This window comes from Leucoraja erinacea, chromosome 9, assembly GCF_028641065.1.
Source record: "Leucoraja erinacea ecotype New England chromosome 9, Leri_hhj_1, whole genome shotgun sequence".
NCBI classification, from domain to species: Eukaryota; Metazoa; Chordata; class Chondrichthyes; order Rajiformes; family Rajidae; genus Leucoraja; species Leucoraja erinaceus.
Window position 1 is genome coordinate 54,438,149 of NC_073385.1, and position 23,804 is coordinate 54,461,952.

Consider the following 23,804-nt stretch of genomic DNA (forward strand, 5'->3'; position numbering starts at 1 on the left):
TAAAATCACAGAGCTTTGAAATCTTCACGTAGTCACTCACGTGACTCCGAAGTAAAATTGTAAGATTAAATGAGAACTTACCAGTTTGAAGTTTAATCTTGATTTTATGAGGAGTTACGATGAGCGATTACGTGCCCACCGCTCCCACCCTCATACTATCAAGGTCATATGGAAGTTCTAGTTTCTTCACAATCTTACTATTCTCAGGTCTTCTTTTTATCTGTGATTTAACACCGCTGCTTTGAAGATTGACGCGCATGCAGACGGCCCTTCTTCACGTAATCACTCATCGTAACTCCTCATAAAATCAAGATCAAATTTCAAACTGGTAAGTTCTCGTTTAATCTTACTATTCCTGGGTGGACTGCTGTTTGCTTGTACTGTATGTATCTGATACATTTCCCAGGCATTTATGTTATCGCATAGATCTCTGCTCTTGTCGCCAATAAGATCAATTGCATCATTACTTGGTTCCATTCTGATTTATCTTGAAAAGCTAGTTTAATCAGTAGAATCATACATCACAGAAACAAAAGTTTTGGACCACCAGGATGCAGAGTGTTAAGGGCCTGTCCCACTGTCACGACCTATTTCACAACCCTTTTTACTCGTGGAAATTTTTAATCAGGCTAGAAAAACACCCCGACCTACTTGATGCCACGAGTACCTACGACTAGCATAATGACCTGCCTACGACCTCGTGACGACCATGCTGCGAGTATGAGTCAAGGGCAAACTTGGCAGAGGTCGTGAATTAGGTCGTGAAAGTGGCACAGGCCCTTATTTACAGGGAAGAGTTTACATTCCGCATTACTATGCCTTTTCTCTCAGTCAGGAGAAGGAAGAATCCATGTTGCTACCTGAGTTGTGCTGAAAGTTAGCAGGTTACGGGACCTTTGCAGGTTTGCATGACCTGCTTATCCAAGATCAGTCTTTCATGGAATTTGGGAGTCCAGACTAAAATTATACTGTTGCATTTAATTCTAGAAAGGGACATATGGAGTTGCAGAGATGTGGGAGGGGTAAGGCAAGCACGAGTAGTTGGATGGACAGAATAAACAATTAACCAACACACCTACAACAGAATAAACAATTAACCAACACACCTACAAGGGGTGGAGGATTGTGAGGAAGGCCAAAGAGAGGGACCAGAGGGAGATCAGAGAGAGAGAGAGACCAGATAGAGAGAAAGAGAGAGACAGAGAAAGAGGGAGACAGAGAGAGAGAGAGAGAGAGAGACAGACAGACAGACAGACAGACAGAGATAAAGAGAAACAGAGAGAGAGGAGAGGGAGAGAGTGAGAGAGGGAGCAGAGAGAGGGAGAGACAGAAGAGTGACAGAGAACACTATCAATTCCCCATTCTCTTCTTTATATTGACGTCAATACTCCAATAACACCATATGAAGAAGAGCAAGAAGATGTTTTTCTTTTCTAACCAAGAAGGAAGGTTTCTGGTAAACCTATGAGATTTTTGGCAGTAAGCAATGACAATAAGCAATTCACTCTATGACTCTTTGGCCACCTGCATTGAAAACCCATTCCTCTCTCTGGAGATACCACCTCTCCTGCTGAGTTACTCCAGTTGGGGGAGTCCAGAACCAGGGGCCACAGTTTAAGAATAAGGGGTAAGCCATTTAGAACGGAGACAAGGAAACACTTTTTAACACAGAGAGTTGTGAGGCTGTGGAATTCTCTGCCTCAGAGGTGGAGGCCGGTTCTCTGGATACTTTCAAGAGAGAGCTAGATAGGGCTCTTAAAGATAGTGGAGTCAGAGGATATGGTGAGAAGGCAGGAACGGGGCACTGATTGGGGATGATCAGCCATGAGCATATTGAATGGCAGTGCTGGCTCGAAGGGCCGAATGGCCTACTCCTGCACCTATTGTCCATTGTCTATTGTCATATTGTGTCTGCCTTTGAAAAACGAGGTGGCAGTTTTCAGAAGCAGGCTTTCTGGGATTCTACATTTACTTGTCACTGATTGCTACATTTATATCTGGATAATGTAGGATTCATTTTTGGCATAATTTGAAGATGAAATAGTATTTGATTTGCGATTCTGTAATTGTTTTCCATCAGTCAGTGTATGGGATTTCTGAAGATTCACAGACACACAGTCCTGTACATACAGTTGCACAAACAGCTAAGAAGCCTGCGAAAGATGATCTGAAGAAACAGGTAACATAAGACTTGATCGAGCTTCTATTCTATGTGAATAAAGTGTATGTAATTCCTCAGTAAATTTCATAATCTATATTTACCATGCCATGGTAATTGTTAATTTATGTAAATGTGAATCCATGGGTGGGTTTGGGGAGGGAGAGAGTGTAAAAAGTATATATGTGAATGTATGAAGTTCTTTTAAATGGAGAGACACAGTAATCTCGTTGTATGTGACACATGCAATGACAATAAAGCATTCTGATTCTGATCTGTCAGCTAAATTCTTGATCTTCTACAGTTTAAACTTGCAAATTAATCTAAACAAATTGCCAGAATGTGATATGTGACATGACACTGATCAGTTTCATAACACCAGCATTAAGCAATGTGAACTGTTAATTGGTGCATAAAATAGTTCTGAATGTATATATGCCTAGATTGGCAGCCAGTATATTGTATGTGTTGGCTGGAATGGTGTGTAGTTGTATTGATGTATTCATATATATCTTAACCATTGTTTCTTTTTACTTCCAGATAACATTTTTAAATATCCAGCTAGAAAGACATTGTTTAAAAATGTCTAAAGTAGCTGAAAGGTAAGGGCTTTGTGTAGTTGATGATGGCTGTTATTTTTCATACCACGTGGGGAAAAGTGACAGGAGGCTAAGGATCCACATCAGTGCAGGCGAGAGAATTTGAGGAAGCAATGTCATGACAAGATTGACACACAGATATTTATATCTGCACATGTTCAAAACCAGAAGCCATAAATAAAAGATAGTCATCTAGAAATGCAACAGTGATTTCAAGAAAAACATCTTTATCCTGAGGATAAAGAAACTGGAACTTGCTCCCATGAGGAAAATAATGATGTGGATGTAAGGAGGAGTTGGGTAATGATGGCATAGTGTCAGAAGAAGAGCTGCTTCTTCACAGCACTGGAGACAACGACTAATGCTAATCTCCAGTGCTGTTGATATCAGGTTCCCACTAAGTGTTTCCCAGTTTCTACCAAATCCCAAAGATGTGCGGGTTTGTGGGCTAATGGGTCATTGTAAATTTACCCTAGTCTGTAGGTGAATGGTGGAATCTGGGCTGTTGATGGGAACATGGAGAAAATAAATTAGGTTCCGTGTCAATCATGTTTGGCATGGACTCAATGGGCCAGTTGCTGTGCTGTATGGCTGTATTACTGTAAGTAAACTGTAGAACCTCAAACAGTGCAGCACAGAAACAGGCCCTTCAGCCCATAAAGTCTGTGCTGAATGTGACACCAAGTTAAACCAAACTCCTTTGTCTGCACGTGAATTTTAAATGCCACTTTCCTATCGGCTTCCACCACCACCCCTCGCAGCACATTCCAGGCACCCACCACTCTCTGTGCATAATAAACGTGGCATGCACATCTCCTTTAAAACCTTTCCCCTCTCACTATGCCTTCTCGTCTTTGACATTTCCACCCTGGGAAAAGGATTCTGACTGTCTACCCTATTTATGCCTCCCATGAATGATCAAACTGCTGACATGTCTCCCCTCAGCCTCAGATGCTCCAGAGAAAACAATCCAAGTTTGCCCAACCTCTCTTTACAGTGAATACGTTTGAATCCAGGCAGCATTCTGGTGAATCTCGTCTGCGCCCTCTCCAATAAGTGGAGCAATTAGAACAGCACACAATAGTCCAAATGCAGCCAAACCAAAATCCTATACTCAGTGCCCTGTACGATGAAATCAAGCATACCATACACCTTCATTCCCACTCTATCTATGTATGTTGCTACTTTCAGAAACCGCAAGATACCTCTGTACATCAATGCTGTTGATGGTCTTAGAAACATAGAAACATAGAAATTAGGTGCAGGAATAGGCCATTTGGCCATTCGAGCCTGCACCGCCATTCAATATGATTATGGCTGATCATCCAACTCAGTATCCTGTACCTGCCTTCTCTCCATACCCCCTGATCCCTTTAGCCACAAGGGCCACAGCTGACCCTCTTAAATATAGCCAATGAACTGGCCTCAACTACCTTCTGTGGCAGAGAGTTCCACAGATTTACCACTGCGTGAAAAATGATTTTCTCATCTCGGTCCTAAAGGATTTCCCCTTTATCCTTAAACTGTGACCCCTTGTCCTGGACTTCCCCAACTTCGGGAACAATCTTCCTGCATCTAGCCTGTCCAACCCCGTAAGAATTTTGTAAGTTCCTATAAGATCCCCCCTCAATCTTCTAAATTTTAGCGAGTATAAGCCGAGTCTATCCAGTCTTTCTTCATATGAAAGTCCTGACATCTCAGGAATCAGTCTGGTGAACCTTCTCTGTACTCCCTCTATGGCAAGAATGTCTTTCCTCAGATTTGGAGACCAAAACTGTACACAATACTCCAGGTGTGGTCTCACCAATACCCTGTACAACTGCAGTAGAACTTCCCTGCTCCTATACTCCTCCCTGCTCCTATACCTTGCAGTTAACTGTATACTTTCTCCATTTATTATTCCACCTATCCCTCCCAAAGTGCCATATCGCTCACTTGCTCAGATTAAACTCTATCTACCATTTCTTCACCCATTTTTGTAGCCGATCTATATCCCACTGTATATTTTGACATAACCTCCTGACTGACTGCAACTACACCAATTTTGGTGTCACCAGCTAACTTACTCACCAACCCATCTACATTTATGTCCAAATCGTTATATGTATAACAAACAATAGAATTGCCAGCACAGGTCCCTGCAGACATCCACTGGTCACAGAACTTCTGCCAGCATAACACTCTTCCACCAAAACCCTCTGTCTTCTATGAGTAAGTGATTTCTGAATCCAAACAACTGTGGATCCCATGCACCTTAATCTCCCAGATCCTCTGGATAGGTTTTGACTTTGCTTCTTTGCTTGTTCCATTCCAACCACTTTCTGACTTCTGACTTGCACCAACATCCCTTTGTAGATTTTCCCTCTAGTTCTTTCCTCCCCATCCCCCTTCCTTTGCCCTTTTTTGCCTGAAACATTTTTAGAATTCAAGCTTTCTCAGTTCTGTGGATCTAAAATTGTTAACTTTGCCTCACTGTCTCCAGAGACATTGCCTGAACCGCTGAGTATTTTCAACACTTACCGTTCTGACTTCAGGTTTCCATTGATGATTTCCACTTTTTTGCTAACACTTTTCTGATGCTTTGACTTTCAGTTTAGTCAGTTACACTGAGCAGTATTTGGACTATGATCCCCTCCTGACTCCTCAAGATCCTCCAAACCCTTGGATCAGTGACGACAGCACATTCTGGGACATGGAAGCCAGGTAACAAAGGAAGGTTTGTTCATTGATAGATAGGATAAGTAGAACTCTTGATGTAAAAAGATAAAGTAATTTTCAGTCCATGGTATCAATGTTAAGTGAGTCTTAGAAAGAGAGAGTGGGACTAAATGAGTTCATGAGGTGCTTCATCCCTGAGGTCTAACATGGCGTGCAGTTCTGCATTCAACAATCTTTTCAACAGTTCTTGAAGACTGAAGCAGAGATTAAAGATGCATACTGGGTAGAAACTCGCAATGTAACACCCACTCTATATCCAATATTAAAATGAAGCTCAAGATGAAGGCTGGTTCATTTTATATTTATTTTTAATTTTATATTTCCCGCACTCTTCTTTCCGAGAATTGTCACATTTAATCTGTAATGTGCCGGCCGATTTCATCAGCCTGTCGCTAGGAAGTTGGAGTTCACCCATTCTAGGTGGGGCTGGATGGGAGCCCAGTTAGGTGAGCTTCAAAATTGGTGGGAAAAGGGGTGGTTTACACCCTGAATTGTAGAAGCCTTTTACGGCCCGTTTCCTGGTGCCAGCTGTCTGCAGAGTTTGTATGCCGCTGCACTATAGCAGCATCAATGGTGAGGAAGTGAGTTACCTGTCAAGAACACTCGTCCACAAAAGCCACAGTACAGCAGTATAAAAGGCCACCATGGGGGTGAGAAGAAACGGATGAGAGGAATATGGGATCTACAATGATTCCACATCTCCAGAAACATGCCACACATTTGTTGATCTTATCCACTCCTCAAACCGTGTCCACGAGTGGTCCCAAGGTACCAGGAGGCAGTGGCTCATTGAGGGGCCAATGACCACAGCACTCTGTACCCAGGGCAGAGAAGTGATCAGTGATGCTTGTGAGTGAAATGCAGCACTGAACAATGATCCATTCAGAGGCTGTGAGCAAAACACAGTGGGAACACTGTACCCCAGCTCTACGCTGTATTGTGGTGCATTTTCAATGGTTTAATAGTGTTTTTATTGTCACGTGCAAATGCACAGTCCAGTAAAGTTTTGCCATACCCAATCACAATCCCCAATTAGCAAAGCGTGCAGAAATAGTCTACTGAACCTGCATGCTAGAGGCGACGGGTTTGGGCTCCATTTTCAAATGCCAGCCACACTGTAAGTCTTATGAGCGTTGCCCGACCCTCTTTTCTTTAGGACATTAACATGTCAGAGTGGACTATTAATAGCTACTTCCTCTCAGTAAATGGGAAAATAACCCTGAATTATTAAATTACTTATTGGATGAGATGTGCATTAATAATCAGCACTAAATTACATAATTGGAAGAGATACATATCATAACCAAATGTGCTTGAGGTCTTTTTCCTGATAGTCTCTAATCAACTCAAAATTGATTGCCATTGTGATCTGATCTGCTCAAAACATCCTTTGTGTGCAAACCCAAGAAACAGTTTTGGGCATGTCTTTGCGATTTTTATTCCTTTAATCCTCACTATTTATGTTATCATATTTTGTGTCATCTGTACTCATTGAAATTACTATGTGTCATTTGGTAGATGTGGTAGCAGTGGTCTGATTGCCAACTTAGAACATAGAGCATAGAACAGTTCAGCACAGACCAGGATCTTTGGCATGCAATGCTGTACATGAGGCAACATCAAACTAGTATCCTCTGACTGGGGGTGAGGGGAACAAGTCAAGTAACCTGTGAACTGTGGCACTTGGGGAGTAGCAACATTGGTGATTGGGAGTTTTGGGTTTGAGGTAATTAGATGATGCTTCCTATTTGGCTTCTGCTCACAGGATCTACAACAAAACTAAGGATTCATTAGAGAAAGGTTGAGTCTCTAGTGGAGCCCTTTTGTATTGTGTCTCATGGAATTACAAAGGCAGTAACCTTTTATTTTGTTCATTGGCCTATCAATGTGTTGAGCATATTCTATAGGTTTCATTGAACATCATTAAATAATTTGTTCATCACAAGCAGGTACTATTGCAATGTTTAAGAAACATTTAGACAGGCACATAGATTAGACAGGTTTAGAATGATATGGGCCAAATGCAGGCAGGCGGGACTAGTGTAGATGGGACATTTTGGTTGGTGTGGGCAAGTTGGGCTGAAGGGCCCATTTCCATGCTGTATGACTCTATCACTGTGACTCTAGCAGTATTGTTGCGGAATGGTAATGGATCACCTGAGCTTGGGATTTGTCCAAGTTGTGGAATCGTTTTATGTTCGATCTGATGGCGTCATTTTAGCTGAATAGCGTTATGAAAAGTGAGAGATGGTGCTATCTAAATGCACCTTCATTACTTATTTGCTTTGAATGAATTATTGGAAGCAGTATGCATGAGATGTTTTTGTTAAAAAGTTGCTCTCTTCTTTCTCCTGTCCCGGAAGCAAAGAGCCGAGCCAGCAGCGTGTGAGGAGGTGGGGATTCTCCTTCGATGAAGTGCTCAAGGATCCTGCAGGACGCGAACAATTTCTGAAGTTCGTCGAGTCTGAGTTTAGCTCCGAGAATCTGAGGTAGCGTAATCATCCACTAAATCTCCACTAAATCTGTCCTACAACATTTTCTTTTTGATAAATGCATGCAGATTCTGGTCAAACATATGGTTTTCTGCATCCTAAGCCTTGACAATGGATTCCAGCATTTTCCTGACAACCGATGTCAGGTTCTTTTTCCTCTTTTTTTTAATAGTTGGGGGATGGGGGTGGATTACGCTGGCATTTTGGAAGATCATTGGTATTGCATTCATGTATACACAAGGAACTGCAGATGCTGGTTTACAGAAAGACACAAAGTGCTGGAGTAACTCAGCAGGTCAGGCAGCATCTCAAGAAAACATGGAGAGGTGACGTTTTGAGGACAGAAGGCAAACTCAATATTGTTGTAGGTATATGTTTTAGAAACCTAGAGTCAGACAATCAAGTCATCAATTTGAAGCATTTGGCGATCTCTCATAATTTCTAATGACTTTACATTCCTCTGCCATAAGACCCTTGGCTCCCCTCAATTTCCGTTACATGCATTGTCTTCTGCAGAGTAGACAATTAACATTACTTCACATTTTTCCCATCATTTTTCTCCATTATAATTTCTCCCATCGTTGCACATTTCCTTTTTAACACATTTCCTTTCCTACACCCAACCCTCAGCAATATAATTATTTTTGACAATGTTATAAATCCTTTCTTCATTATTAGCCAGAGATAGATCATTGAAGTGTTTATTCCAAATATACAATGAAGATAATCAACGTTATTAATCAATGAATATGTTTGTTGAGAACTGAGAAGTGTATTATTAAATGTTTGTTACTGGGAACAGTTTCCTTACTGGGAATAGTGTTCATCTACTGCACAATCTTCCCTGGCCAATTCAATGTTAAATCCATGTAATAGACTGTAAGAGTCCAGTTTCCAACTGATTTGTGTCTCCACAGAACAGCATACAAGGCTGGCTTACTATGAGATAGCAATGACATTGTCTAGTAGCATTAGATGTCTAAGATAGCCTGCTTTCCAGTTGTTTCCTTGATATATTGCTCCCTGAAATTGGCCTTGGCCTTACTATGAAAACATCCTCCAGGCTTTTGCCAATTTGATTTACCCAGTTGACACACATTAAGGTCCACCCTGATTATTGCAGAACCTTTATTACAATGTTTTAAGTCTGTATTAGTTTGAATTTGAATCACTGCCAACAGTCTGATAGAGGTGATGTTTGGGTTAGGACCTATCCATGTTCTCCAAGATGCTGCCTGACCTGTTCAGTTACTCCAGCACTCTGTCTTTTTATGTAATCCTGCATTTGTAGTCCCTTACTTCTCTACTTCCATGAGTATTTGTTTTCCCTTTTTATCACTTATCAGATCTGATCATACTACACTATGGCCTTCTGTCTTCTGTTTTTTTCAATGTTCCTTACTTTTCTTGGCTGTTCCTTCTGAGCATTGTACCTAAGCCTAAAATGTGCATTGGCAGAGTACACAAAGCAAAGGCCTTCAAATTAAGTTTTGGAATTTCCCGTCAGAGGGCTGACTAAACAGCAACAGGTGGAAGTTACATAGTTAGGTTAACAAAAGTCTTACAGCATGGAAACAAACCCTTTAGCCCACTGAGTCAATGCTGACCATCAAGCACCTAAATGTAATACATTTGTACAAATCCAATTTTATTCTCCTCCTATTCTCATCCATACCATCAGCCCCTATAATTCACCAATGCACTTGGAGCAACTTACCATGGTCAAATAACCTACCAACACACGTTTTGGGGATGTGGAAGGAAGCCAAAGCACCCAGAAGAAACCAGCACCCAGAAGAAACCTTTGAGAAACAAATTCTTGTGCTGTATAACATAAGTGACTATGTGCTGGGATAACAAATTCAACAAATGTAGTGCATTGCTCAGGCAAGTTGTTGGAAACTGGAGGGAATGTTTTGTTTCACGCACACTTTAATTTTATTTCACCTTTGTTGCCGAAGGTAGATAGTGCTGGATTTGGACAATAAAACAGAGAGAACCAAGATGGAAATGTTTTCATAATAAATATTCTATAATTAATATGTATAGAAAGGAACTGCAGGTGCTGGTATATACACCGAAGATAGGCACAAAGTGTTGGAGTAACTCAGCGGGTCAGGTGGCAACTCTGGAGAAAACGGATGGTTAACGTTTCGGGTCTGGACTGAGTCTGAAGAAAGGTCCTGACCCGAAACGTCACCCTTCCTTTTTCTCCAGAGATGCTGTCTGACCAGCTGAGTTATTCCAGCACTTTGTGTCTGTCTTCTATAATTAATACTTGGGTAAGAGCCAAAAGCACTTGAATTGGAGGTTGCTTATCATTAACCATAATTCTTTCAAAGGCACAGATGTGACAGATTGGATGGTACTTGGAGGATTAACACATTCCCCTCATAACTTGGATATATGTTTGAACCCATGCCAGATTTATAAAATAAAAATAACAACCTTTGCACCCAGCTGTGAAGGTTTGAAGTAAAGGTGCACTCAATCAATTTTAAACCAATTATTCATAGGCAATATTCCACACCAAATGGCATTTAACCAACAATCTCCGACAGGCCATATGTTGGGTGTAAAAATCTTTACTGACACAGCTGCCAGCAAAGATAAAAGTGATTGGGATATTCTAAAAGCGATATTCTTTGTCATATTCCTTGAACAATTTGTTTGTTTTTAAATATCAAAGTTAGGAACATTGGCTATTTAACTCAGTGGAATTCTCCAAGGGACTACTCTGGCCAAACGGATTTGGAAAGTGTGTCATCATGAAGAACGACATATTGGATGACCAATAGCAATAGGTTGCAGAAGTCCCTGAATGGAAATGTTGCAGTCTATTCAACAAGTGTTAACAGCCCCAAACTGGGTAATAAGTTTGAGTAATGTTAAGGTTAGGAAGATGCTAGCATGCTAAATGGAAAGTTGTGCGCATTCAACCCTAGTTTACACCTGAGTTTGTGAAAGAGGAATCACTAGCAATTAACATTCATCTTTGAAGACAAATATTACAAATTCTAGCATGAAGTGTCTTCCAAGATGAACCGTCCTTTGATGGAAAGCCAAAACAAGTTGGCTCAGAAATTGAAAATCTTTTTTTTTTAATCTGCAGACAATGTACATTTATTTAAGAAAGTCAGCAAAGAGAGCATGAGAACTACTGCCAGTGAGCCTGACCTCAGCGGTGGGAAGTATGTTGGAGGGGATCCTTAGGGGTAAGATTTACCCGCATTTGGATAGGCACAGACTGATTTGGAATAGCCAGCATGACTTTTTGTATGGGAAATTGGGTCTCAAGAGGTCAGCAAGAAGATCGATGAGGGCAAGACAGCAAGCATGGTCTGTTTGCAAGGCCTTTGACAAAGTCCTGTATGGTAGCGTGGTCTGGAAAGTTAGAGCACATGGAATCCAAGGTAAGCTGGCAAAATGGATTCAAAATTGTTGGACTCGGAGAAGGAGTCAAAGTTTAGTTGTGGAGGGTTTATTTTAATTGGAGGCCGGTGACCAGTGGATTGCTGCAGGGTTCAGAGCTCATATCCACTGGTGTTTGTTATGTACATTAACAATTTTGACAATATTTGGATTTACACTGTTAGTACATTTGCAGATGACACCACAATTGGTAGTATAATAGATGGTAAGGAAGGATACATAGGTTTACAATAAGATCTAGGTCAGTTGGGAAGGTGGGCAAAAGAATGGCAACCGAGGAATGGATTTAACTGCATTGTGAGGTGTTGCATTTTATTATTTCAAACCAAAGCAGGGTCTATACAGTAAATGGTAGAGTATTGGTAAGTGTGGCAGAAGAGACTAATCTGGACGTGGTTCCCCAAAAGTGACTGGTCAGGTGGACAGTGTAGTGAAGAAGGCATTTGGCAGGCCTACCTTCATTGGGAAGGGCAATGAGCATTGTGAGATAATGCTTGTACAATACTGTGTGTAGTTCTGGTTGCCAAGCCATAGAAAGCATGTCATTGAGGTGGAATGGGTACAGCAGAGACCAACCAGGATGCTACCCAGCCTTTGCGGGCATGTTAAATGGAGAGTTCATAAGTTCATACTGTAAATGATAGGAGCAGAATTAGGCCATCAGGTTTAGGCCACCATTCAGTCATGGCTGATCTATCTTTCCCTCTCAACCCCATTCTCCTGCCTTATCCCCATAACCCCTGACACCTGTACTAATGAAGAATCTATCTATCTCTGCCTTAAAAATATCCATTGACATCCTCCACAGCCTTCTATGGCAATGAATTCCACAGACTTACCACCTTCTGACTAAAGAAATTCCTCCTCATCTCCTTCCTATAGGTACATCCTTTTATTCTGAGGCTATGGCCTCTGGTCCTAGATTCTCCCACTAGTGAAAACATGCTCTCCACATTCGCTCTATCCAGGCCTTTCATTATTCAGTAAGTTACAATGAGGTCCCCCTCATCCTTCAGAGATTGAATAGGCTGGGACTTTTTTTTTGGTGTAAGGGAGCCTGAGGGTTGGCATAACTGAGGTGTTCAGGATCATGAGGGGAATAGATAAAGTGAATGCACACAATCCTTTTCCCAGGGCAGAGCATTCTAAAACTAAAGGGAATAGGCTTGAGGTGAGATAGAGGTATTTAAGAGTGATGGTTAGCTTAGTTTAGTTTACAGATACAGTGTGGTCCACCGAGCCTACGCCGACAAATGATCACCCATGTTACATTCTATTCTACAGGCTAGGGGCAATTTACAGAGGCCAATTGGCTAGATTAATTGGCTTGATAAAATGTAAAAAATTGTCCAGTGCTGAGTGATGCTCTACCTGGAGCTTTTCAGCGTACCACATCCAGATCCAGATCCGGAATTAACTAAAACACCTGCACATCTTTAGGATGTGGGAGGAAACTGGAGCACCCAGTGAAAACCCATGTGGTCACAGGAAGAACGTGCAAACTCCATGCAGACAGCGCCCCTAGTCAGGATTGAACCCGGGTCTCTGGTGCTGTGAGGCAGTAACTCTACCGCTGCACCACCGTGCCATGCATGCGGAGAACTTCTCACTCAGAAGGTAGTCATTTTCTGGAATGAGCTGCCAGAGGAAGCTATAGAAGCAGATGCAATTATAATGTTTAAGGGACATTTAGACAGATATATGGATGTGAAGGGTTTAGAGAGTTATGGACCTAAAGCAAGCAAATGGGACTAGCCCAGTATGCCAACCTGGACGGAGTGGACAAGATGGGCCAAAGGGCTGTTTCCATTCTACACAACTCCATGACTCCATGAGATGCTGGAAATCTAAAGTAAAAACAGAATATGTTGGGAAGGGTAGATGGTCCCTACCCAAAATGTCACCTATCCATGTTCACCAGGGATGCTGAGTTACTGAGTTACTCCAGTGTTTTTTGTCTGTCCTTTGTAAACCAGCATCTGCAATTTAATGTTTCTCTATGCTGGGGGAAATACTCAGCAGGTTAAGCTTCATCTGTGGGAAGAGAAACAGAATTAATGTTTCCAGCCAAAGTCCTTTCTTGGGAACTGGGAAAGAAAGAAGAGCATTTGTTAAACTGCAGTCAGGGTGGGAGAGAGGAGATGTCTCAGAGAGGGTACAACTGATGTCCATAGGGATAAACTTAATAAGATTATCTGGTCAATGAATGAGTGGGAGCACTTAGAAGTGAGCACACAGACAAAGGAACATAGGCAAAAGAGTGTAGAGCAGGAAGACATACTCAGTGGGTCATCGGTCTGTTTCCTGAGCCAAGATGAACTGTGATAGTCCAGGCACATTCAATCTGGGTCATTTCAGAAAGCTGCTGGAGTAGTCTTGACCATAAAAATTCTTGATACTTGGTTGCAGGAAACTCTGAAGATACCATATTACTGGCTTGATTGGTCTGAATCAGCAACCTAGGTGATTTTATTAAGTTGACCCCCCCACCCCCCCCCCCACCTTAAAACGGTATCCTCTGGTTCTTGATTCCACTACTCTGGGTAAATGGACAGTGCATTTACACTCTCTATTCCTCCCATGATCTTATAGCCCTATTCCTCTTATGCTCTAAGGAATAAAGTACTAACCTCCTTAACCTCTCCCTATAGCTCAGGCCTTCAAGTCCTGGCCGCATCCTCGTAAATCTTCTCTGCACCCTTTCCACCTTAATTATTAATATAGCGTTCCAATTACTGTACTTCTGCACATTTCTAAGCTTTAGTTCTTAATAATTTACAGTTGATCGCTCTAAATTAAAAAAAAACCCAATATGTATTCCCCCAAGTATGTTCCCCTTTAGTTGTGAACATTTCTGCTACTTGGTTGTGGATAGAGAATCCCTGGCAATTGCCCAATGTAGAAAATTGCAGTACTGCATCTGTCCTAAACGATACAGTATTTAAGGCAATCCTTCCTTCCCTTAATATTTAACCCGCTTGTATTTAACATACAGAAATCTATTTGATCTGACGTTACAAGTTTTATTTGCACACCTCTAATTCAACTTCTTTGAGGATGCAAAATGATCGATTACAGATTTTGATTGTCTGTACTATTGATTAACGTTTATTCTGCAGCCCATTGAGCCTTTTTGAAATAACCATTCTTCCTCCTATTATGCAATGCTTCACATTACATTAGACTAGACCTGACTATTAGTCGCTAAACTACCCAAGTGTTCTAGTATATAAGCCACAGCAGAAAACTTTAAGGAAAAAAGAACAATAAATTTGAAGCAGTAGAAAATAATCATTTACCTGAAGGCACAGAAGATAAAGTGAAAATTAAATTAAAATTGCGCATGCTGGAAATCTAAAGTAAAACCAGAAAATTCTGGAAATAGCATGTCAGGCCACCCTTTCAGAAGAGAAACAAAGCTTACATTTGGAAACCCTTCGTGAGAACTGATCAAATGAAAGGTCTTTGGCCCAAATGATAGTTTCATTTCTATTCCATCAGGAAAGATAAACATTGATTCCTGTGTGGTGGGGCTAGGAAGAGATTCCAACAAAGAAGAGTGTGGGAGGATAAGTGGAAGAGAATGTGAGGACATTGAAGTCCAACTGGGATGGTATGCAAAGAGAGGCTAGAGCGTGTGAGGATGGCAGGTGTGAGTACAGAGAGTGTTATGAGTTCATGATGGAAGACAAAGTGAATTGACATACGTACTTGGGATTAGGATTGACTGGAATTTCCGAGAAGTGGCAATCAGAATGGAAGAACAGGAAACACTGTGAATGGAAAGGAGGGTTAGAAGATAGGAGTCATCCAGTTTTCATTCTCATTCTTCTCAGCAATGCAGAGATGCATGGACAAACTTTTCCAAAAATATATAACTTTTAGATAACGTTTTTATGAGAGTGTTGATCTTTGTGGTGTGAAAAATGTAGAGCATTTAATGAACGGTTGAAATCCAGCAGTATATCCTTGAAATTGCAGCACCATTGTTTGGGAATACAGACCATCGGTATATAAATATTTCACAATAAAATGTTATATAATTTTCTGAAATCTCAATATCCTGGAATATTTATGAATCTGATCTAGCTGTTATTTTTGGACACCACCAATACTATGTTTATTAGGCATTGAGGCAAATATCCAACCAGTGAATAAAAATATTTATTAATTGACAGATCATTTGTCCTTCAGTAGATTGGAACAATGACAACATTCATCCATTAAAGATTAATGTCTTTAAATTATATATATTTTTGTTCTGTTTCATTTTCTTTCCAGTAAACCTTCATTATAACTGACCATGGGGGAATTTGTGGGGGAATGGTGTCCAACGGCTCTCCGACATCCCTCCAATTCAACAGCCTCTAAAGTCAGTTATCAGTTTAGCTTATTGTCACATGTACTGAGGTGCAGTGAAAAACATGATAAGGGAATGACGTTTAGTACAAGGTAAAGTCAGCAAAGTCCAACCAAGGATCATCCGAGGGTCACCAAAGAGGTAGATAGTAGTTCAGCACTGGTCTCTGGTTGTGGTAGGATGATTCAGTTGCCGGATGACAGCTGGGAAGAAACTGTCCCTGAATCTGGAGGTGTACGTTTTCACACTTTTTTTGCCTGGGGGAGGGGAGAAGAGGGAGTGGCCAGGGTGTAACCCATCCTTGATTATGCTGCTGGCCTTGCCGAGGCAGCATGAGGTATACATGGAGTCAATGGAAGGGAGGTTGGTTTGTGTGATGGTCTGGGCTGCGTCCACAAAACAAAAGGAAAAAGGTCCAGCAGAGACTGCACTTCCTGAGGGTGCTCAGGAAGAATAACATTACTCAGAGACTGCTGCTGTCCTTTTATCGGTGCTCCATTGAGAGCATCCTAACATACTGTGTATGCGTGTGGTACACCAGCTGCACAGCGGCTCAGAGGAAAGCGCTCCAGAGGGCCATTGACAACGCCCAGAGGATTGTCGGCTGCCCTCTCCTTACCTTGGAGGACTTACACAGTTCCCGCTGCACCAAAAAATCCCAGAGTATCATAAAGGACATTTCCCACCCCGGACACTCCCTGTTTGAACTGTTGCCGTCAGGCAGACGGTACAGATCTACAAGGACAAGGACGAACAGACTAAAAAACAGTTTTTACCCCACTGCTATAAAAGCACTAAATGTAGCCGCCAAGTAAAAGAGGGGCCAGACATACTAAGGGAATGTGGTACACTGTGAAATCGACAGAAGGATGGAGGGTTGGGTGTTTATGCGTGCTATTTTCGTGATATTTATTTTAGTTGTTTATCTTTTAATATTTTATCTTGTATGTATCGTTAGCTTTTAGAAATGTTTGAATGGTGCACTGACTGGCTGACATTTTTAAATTTCGTTGTACATGGTTCATGCTACAATGACAATAAAGAAACTATTCTATTCTAATTCGCTGCAATTTATTATGGTCGTGTAACTAGTAGCCTGAGTTCTGAAAGACACAGTCTGCTATAACCAAAATCGGTTATAAAGAGGCCTAAAACAACAAGGGTTTACTGTATGTTCCTTCCACCATCAGATTTTGGTTAGCCGCAGAAGACTTGAAGAAGCGTCCACTTCAAGAAGTTCCAGATAAGGTTCAAGAAACCTGGCAAGAATTTCTTGCTCCCGGGGCACCAAGTGCGATCAACCTGGATTCCCATTCGTATGAGATCACCAGCCAGAATGTCAAAGATCCCGGGAGGTATACTTTTGAAGATGCGCAGGTTTGTTAACGTTAATATCAAATAACTTGTGTTTTTAAAGCCAAACAATATTAGATTATTATATAATTGAAGCCCAGGCATGCGTGAGTGTTTGCCTTTCACCAATGAGCCTCTCAAACCCATTCACTTTAAATAGGTTAAATATGAACCTATTTCACATAGGTGAAATGTGAAATAGCTAATTGTTAGCTCAGAGAAGGTAACAATCATGGTAGACAAAAATTCTGGAGAAACTCAGCGGGTGAGGCAGCATCTATGGAGCGAAGGAATAGGTGACGTTTCAGGTCGAGACCCTTCTTCAGGCTGATGTTCATCAGTATGAAGAAGGGTCTCGACCTGAAACCTCACCTATTCCTTCGCTCCATTGATGCTGCCTCACCCGCTGAGTTTCTCCAGCATATTTGTCTACATTCGATTTTTCCAGCATCTGCAGTTCTTTCTTAAACGTAACAATGATGGTGATCAGGTATGACTATCCACGATCAAACCAGTCTGTGTGCTTTAGCTGCACAGTGCACTCCAACTTTTGTCCCAGACCACATGTAATTATCATGCTGCAAGTTCAACAATAACTCTCCAGGATTGCATGAAATCAAGCATCTACAATGGCAGTTCAACACAGCGAGTAGCCTTTTAAAGGTGAGCCGTACTCTGAAGAAATCTCCAAGTATCCCCACTATTATACCTCCTCCACTCCCACCAACTCTTCCTTTCAATTTCCCAGATGGCCACACAGCCAGTACATTTGTAGTTTGCCCTACTGATGGTCATGTAAATTTAACTAGCTTGCTGGGACATGGCAGGTTGTTTTACAGCAATAGAAGAAGCCATTCAAAACAACACTGTGGGAACATTGAGTCATAGAATCATGCAGCATAGAAACAGGCCTTTCAGCCCACCTTGCTTGTCGTGACCAAGATGCCCTATCTATATTAGTTCCACCCAGTGGCGGACTGGCCAGGGTGTCAGCTTGCCCAATGGCAAGTGGGCCCCTGATGAAGTGGGCTCCCTATATCAAGTGGGCCCCTGATGAAGTGGGCCCCCTTTGACTCCTGGCAACCAATATTTTTAGACCCAGTCCGCCACTGGTCCCACCTGCTATATCCTTCTAAACCTTTCCTATCGATTCTAAACCTTCCCTATACATCTTCACCAAAAACATCACTGTGGAGATTCACAAGTATGGGTCACTATTACCTTCTCAAGGCCAATTAGAGAAGGGTAATAAATGCTGTCCTTGCCAGTGACATTTGCATGCTACATTGCATAAAGAAGATAGGGTGGAGCGCTTGGATGAGATGGGGAAAGATAGGAAAGAGGTGGAGAGAGGGTGATCAAGGTACATCCTAACTTCCACATTTTTATATTAGTTCATTCATGGTTTGCAGGTTATACTTGCAAGGCCAGCAGTTATTGATCCTCTCTCATTGTCCTTGATAAGGGCATTGGTGAGCCACCACCCTATAGGACATCTACTCCTTTTGATGTGTACTTGTACTGTGCGTTAACTTGTTTCTGGTCAACCTAATTAGTGCTGCGTTTGGTCCTACACGATGGATATGCTCCTGTTTGGTTGGCCCTTGTTTGGTGGCAGATGGCACTTCCCAAATGCGCACTGAGTCACTTGAGCCAAAGGACCGTCTACTTAGAAACGATCGAAGGCAATAAGGTTTAGTCCAAGTAGTCTGACTACCCCTTTTGATTAAATGTTATCTCTGGATGCTTCATTGTTAACTTCTCCGAGCTAACGATGAGCTATTCTGCATTTTCCTTTAAAATTCATCCCCTTTGATCTCTCGTTCTCACACCTTACACTTCCTTATCTCTGCGTCTCCCCCTCCCATGACTCTCAGTCTGAAGAAAGGTCTCGACCCGAAACATCACCCATTCCTGCTCTCCAGATATGCTGCTTGTTCCGCTGAGTTACTCCAGCTTTTTGTATCTATCATCGGTGTAAACCAGCATCAGCACTTACTTCCGGCACTATAAGGTTTAGGTTCCTGCACTTGGATTATGTCATGCACTTGGATTATGCACTTGGTCATGCACTTGGATTATGTCCTTAGTCTACAGAGTAATTGCCCCAATAGTTAGTGACACATTTTGTGAGGATGGAGAACTTGCTACACCCTTGCTTTGTCCAATATTGATGATCCCATCCTAAGGGGCTGTCCCGCTGCAGCGACCTAATTGGCAAGTTTAAAATAGTTTGCCCTCGACTCATACTTGCAGCACGGTCGACACGAGGTCGTAGGAGGCCTTTGTAACTCTCCTTCATGCTCGAGAGTAGTCCCCGCATACTTGAGGCCTCAGCTAGGTCGCGTCGTATTTTTCAACATGGTGAAAAATGCCCGTGAGTAAAAAAAAGGTCGCCATGGAAAAAAATAAATATTTTTTTTACTTGTAGGTTTAATCGAGGTAGGTCGTAGTAGGTCAGCATGTTGTTCGTAGGTAATTGAGGGTAGTCTAAGGTAATCAAAAGTAGTCGTAGATAGTCTTCATCATAGTCGAAGGGAGGTTGAAGGAGGTCGTCTTCACTCTCCATTATTCGATGTCCAATTTTCCCCGAAGCTGGTCTTCAACATAGTCAAAGGAGGTCGTAGGAGGTCTTCAACATGACATTTTTTCAAACTCTCCTAAACTCTCGAATTAGGTCGCCGCAGTGGGACAGTCCCTTAAAGGAATACATTGGCCACAATATGGCACCATCCAAAAATATCATCTTTGCTGTTACATCTTTTATATCTCCAACATAACACTTGCAAAAATTGTAGCATAGCATGACATTTGCTAATGAATGCATCTCATCTGGATATTAATGTCTTCAAAATACATACTTGACATTCCACAAAGATAATTAGTAAGCATACACAATCCAGTGATTTGAGTATGCTTGACCAAAAATAAAACATTCTAACCACTAATGTAACATTACTTTTGCAGGCTGGTATTTTTCTCTTCTTGCTACCTGTTGTACTCATACACGACTTGCTTATACTCACACACACTACCATTTCACTACGATAGCACACCACAAAATTACTAATTGAATCTCAGTGTATGTGAGAATAATATACTAATACCAAACACTGCCACTGCCTGAAATGTGAAATAAAAGCAAAACATTTTCAGACTCTCATCTGTTCATGGAGATTGAAATAACCCTTCGTTTTTCAACTAACTCCCAGGATTATCTTCGTGTTGGGGCTGACCCCAAAATACTGACTTGTTCAAGGTTAGCAACTGCCTCCTTCCACCTGCATAAGATGAGCATCTGCCTGGCAGAATGCCAATGAGCTTATGGAATTAAAATAGGTATTCACACTTGGATGGGTTTTATATTGTCTGCTTCCAATGCCTGCCTGAAACATGTTCCCAGTTAAAAACCTGCAGATGTCTGCTGATGTTTTCAATGCTGTGTGAAACATCGCAATGGACATAGACACCCAAGTTTTTTTTTACAAACCATTACACAGCAGCCAGACAAAGATGAGACACAGCCTATAACAGATGCCTTGTTGCTTTTTGCACATGACCATAAATAGCAATTGGACACCTCACCTTATCTGGATAAAGCCTTTGAACTCCTCTCCTGGGAGTGGAGTTTCCATTTGGATATAATTAGCAAACAAGGTGCAAATTGTACTTTAAGTGAACACTTTGCCAAAGAGTTTTCAAGAAGGAACTGCAGATGCTGGAAAATCGAAGGTACACAAAAAAGCTGGAGAAACTCAGCGGGTGCAGCAGCATCTGTAAGGATCCATCAAATATTTTGATGCTGCTGCACCCGATGAGTTTCTTTTGTCAAAGAGTTTGTTTTGGTATCCACTTAAACTCATGTGTACATCCTGAGAATAAAAATAAGTTTTTAGCCTGGACTTAAAAGTGTCGATGAAGGGGGCAGATCTGATAGGGAAGGGGATACTGTTCCACAGTCTAGGGGCCGCAACAGCATAGGTACGGTCACCCCTGAGCTTAAGTTTAGATCGCGGGACAGCCAGGAGCCCCAAGTCAGCCGACCTGAGGGAGCTTGAGGTGGAGTAAGGGGTAAGAAGGTCTGTGATATAGGGGGGAGCAAGTCCGTTTAGAACTTTATAGACAAACAGGAGAACAGCAGATGAAATCTATTGTAATCGAGGTGTCTATACATAAATCCTATTTACAGTGTTTACTCACTTTTTTGCATTAAATTATCATTGCAGTGTTTGACCAGTGTTTGATATGTTAATGTTTTTTTTAATTTTTTTACAATGTTTAATGTATTATGTATTTTGTGTCCTTTCCTGTTTATTGTTTTAGTTTTAGTTTTGCTTTTTTAGTTTAGAGATACAGCACGGAAACAGGCCCTGAATTACCACTGAATGCAGAACATTTGTGTCAAGTTGGGAAAAGGGGAAGTACAACGGGATCTGGGGGTCCTTGTACATCAGTCTATGAAAGTAAGCATGCAGGTACAGCAGGCAGTGAAGAAAGCGAATGGCATATTGGCCTTTATAACAAGAGGAATCGAATATAGGAGCAAAGAGGTCATTCTGCAGTTGTACAGGGCCCTAGTAAGACCACACCTGGAGTATTGTGTGCAGTTTTGGTCCCCTAATTTGAGGAAGGACATTCTTGCTATTGAGGGAGTGCAGCGTAGGCTTACAAGGCTAATTCCCGGGATGGCGGGATTGTCATATGCTGAGAGAATGGAGCAGCTGGGCTTATACACTCTGGAGTTTAGAAGGATGAGAGGGTCTCTCATTGAAACATATAAGTTTGTTAAGTGCTTGGACACGCTAGAGGCAGGAAACATGTTCCCAATGTTGGGGGAGTCCAGAACCAGGGACCACAGTTTAAGAATAAGGAGTAAGCCATTTAGAACGGAGACGAGGAAACACTTTTTCTCACAGAGAGTGGCGAGTCTGTGGAATTCTCTGCCTCAGAAGGCTCTGGATGCCTCTGGATGCTTTCACGAGAGAGCTAGATAGGGCTTGACAGCCATGATCACATTGAATGGCGGTGCTGGCTCGAAGGGCCGAATGGCCTACTCCTGCACCTATTGTCTATTGTCTTTTGTCTATTTATTTTCACATTTTCAGCATCTTGTTGTTCAGTTGAGGTGTGGGTGAGCAGAGACCTAGCACAAAGCTTTGTCTTCCTAGTTTCATGGGGAAGACTGCAAAGACCATCTGATGGTGCTTTGGAAGAGTATATTCCTGTAGATAACCTCCAAGCATTGCCATTTGTAAAAAAAAAAGCATATCTGTCCCAAGGTATGTTATCTTGCAATATGTCAGAAGATGTATCATTTTGGAAAGGCAATCCACAACCCTTCTATTTGCATAAAGTAATGAAGTAATTCAACGGGCAAGGCAGCATCAGTGGAGGACATGGATAGTTGACATTTCGCCTATCCATGTCCTCCACAGATGCTGCCTCATCCACTGAGCAACTCCAGCACTTTGTGTTTTTTTTAAATAAACCAGCACCTGCAGTTTCCTGCATCACCCTTCAGTATATGTTCTGTTCAGCTCAGATTCTTAGGTCGATACCTATTTTTTTTTTGCTGGTTGCATGGTAAAGCAGCGATGAATTGGGATTAGGATAACTAGAACGCATCTTGCCTTTCAGGAACACATCTACAAGCTGATGAAAAGCGACAGCTATGCTCGCTTTCTGCGTTCCAATGGCTATCAAGAACTCTTACAAGCAAAGAGGAAGGTACTGTCCCAGAAACTTGTGGCTTCTCACATTGGCAGTTGATAATTCTCATCCTAATCTGTAATGCTTCTATTTCTTTGTTGGCATTTCAAATCTCAAATCTCACTAACAGAAGATTTAGTGGTTAAATGTTATGCTTCCATTTATTATTAAAGCCAAAAGTGCCAGAATTTCATCACTACCTAAGTTGTATTGGCTGAACCCTTTGGAGTGCCACTGTTAGTATTGGTGCCTTTAGAATGCAGAAGGTCACCAGAGGGCGTAGTGAGCAGGTGTGAAGAGTGAAGGGCCTGTCCCACTTGGGCGTCATTTGCGCGTCATCGTTTACGCGTCATGATGCGCTCGTCGTGCGTCGTGATTGTGCATGCCGTGCATTACATGCGCATGGTGCATGGTGACGTAGGCAGTGATGCGCGGCGTGCCAGGATTTTGGGATTCACAAAATCTTCGCACGCCACCTGCGTGCGACGCAAATGATGCCCAAGTGCGACAGGCCCTTACGAGTATCTGCCTTTGATAAGCAGCAGACCACGAGTCTGTGAAGCAATGTGCAGGTGGAAAGCATTTGAAATGGCCCTACTGATGAAAACTGGGAATTATTAACATTTGCTTTTTCAATAAAGTGCTCTTCTCTGTGCCAGTTTTTCCTCCCTTTGCAAAGGAAATTGTTTTCAGAGGTGTCAAATACTAGGCCCAGCTGCTTAATATCTTATGAGCTTCATAGTCAGCTTTGGAGCATCCGAGGCCAGAAATATCTGCACATACTGTAGGCTTTTCATGGGATAGCAATCAGGAACAGAGACCAGGGCTGAACTCACAGAATATTTTCTAATACCGGTAGTTTCTGGGAACATCAGTGTCTTTATTGACTATTTTTGATCCTTACTGAATTGCATGGAGAAAATCCACTGAACACCTACTAAAATTACACACAGCTAGGAGTAAATAATAAACTGCTGGAAGAA

General features: G+C 41.9%; 1 protein-coding gene across 1 annotated transcript in view; it reads left to right on the plus strand.

The window, feature by feature from the left end:
• The window catches only part of LOC129700391 (regulator of G-protein signaling 6-like), a 411,071-nt gene that overhangs the window by 373,559 nt on the left and 13,708 nt on the right, over positions 1–23,804 (plus strand). The window contains exons 10-15 of the mRNA XM_055640840.1: positions 2,081–2,179; positions 2,699–2,760; positions 5,350–5,460; positions 7,839–7,964; positions 16,950–17,136; positions 22,750–22,839. Coding sequence (XP_055496815.1) covers positions 2,081–2,179; positions 2,699–2,760; positions 5,350–5,460; positions 7,839–7,964; positions 16,950–17,136; positions 22,750–22,839 — 675 coding nt within the window. The remainder of the gene's footprint in view (positions 1–2,080; positions 2,180–2,698; positions 2,761–5,349; positions 5,461–7,838; positions 7,965–16,949; positions 17,137–22,749; positions 22,840–23,804) is intronic.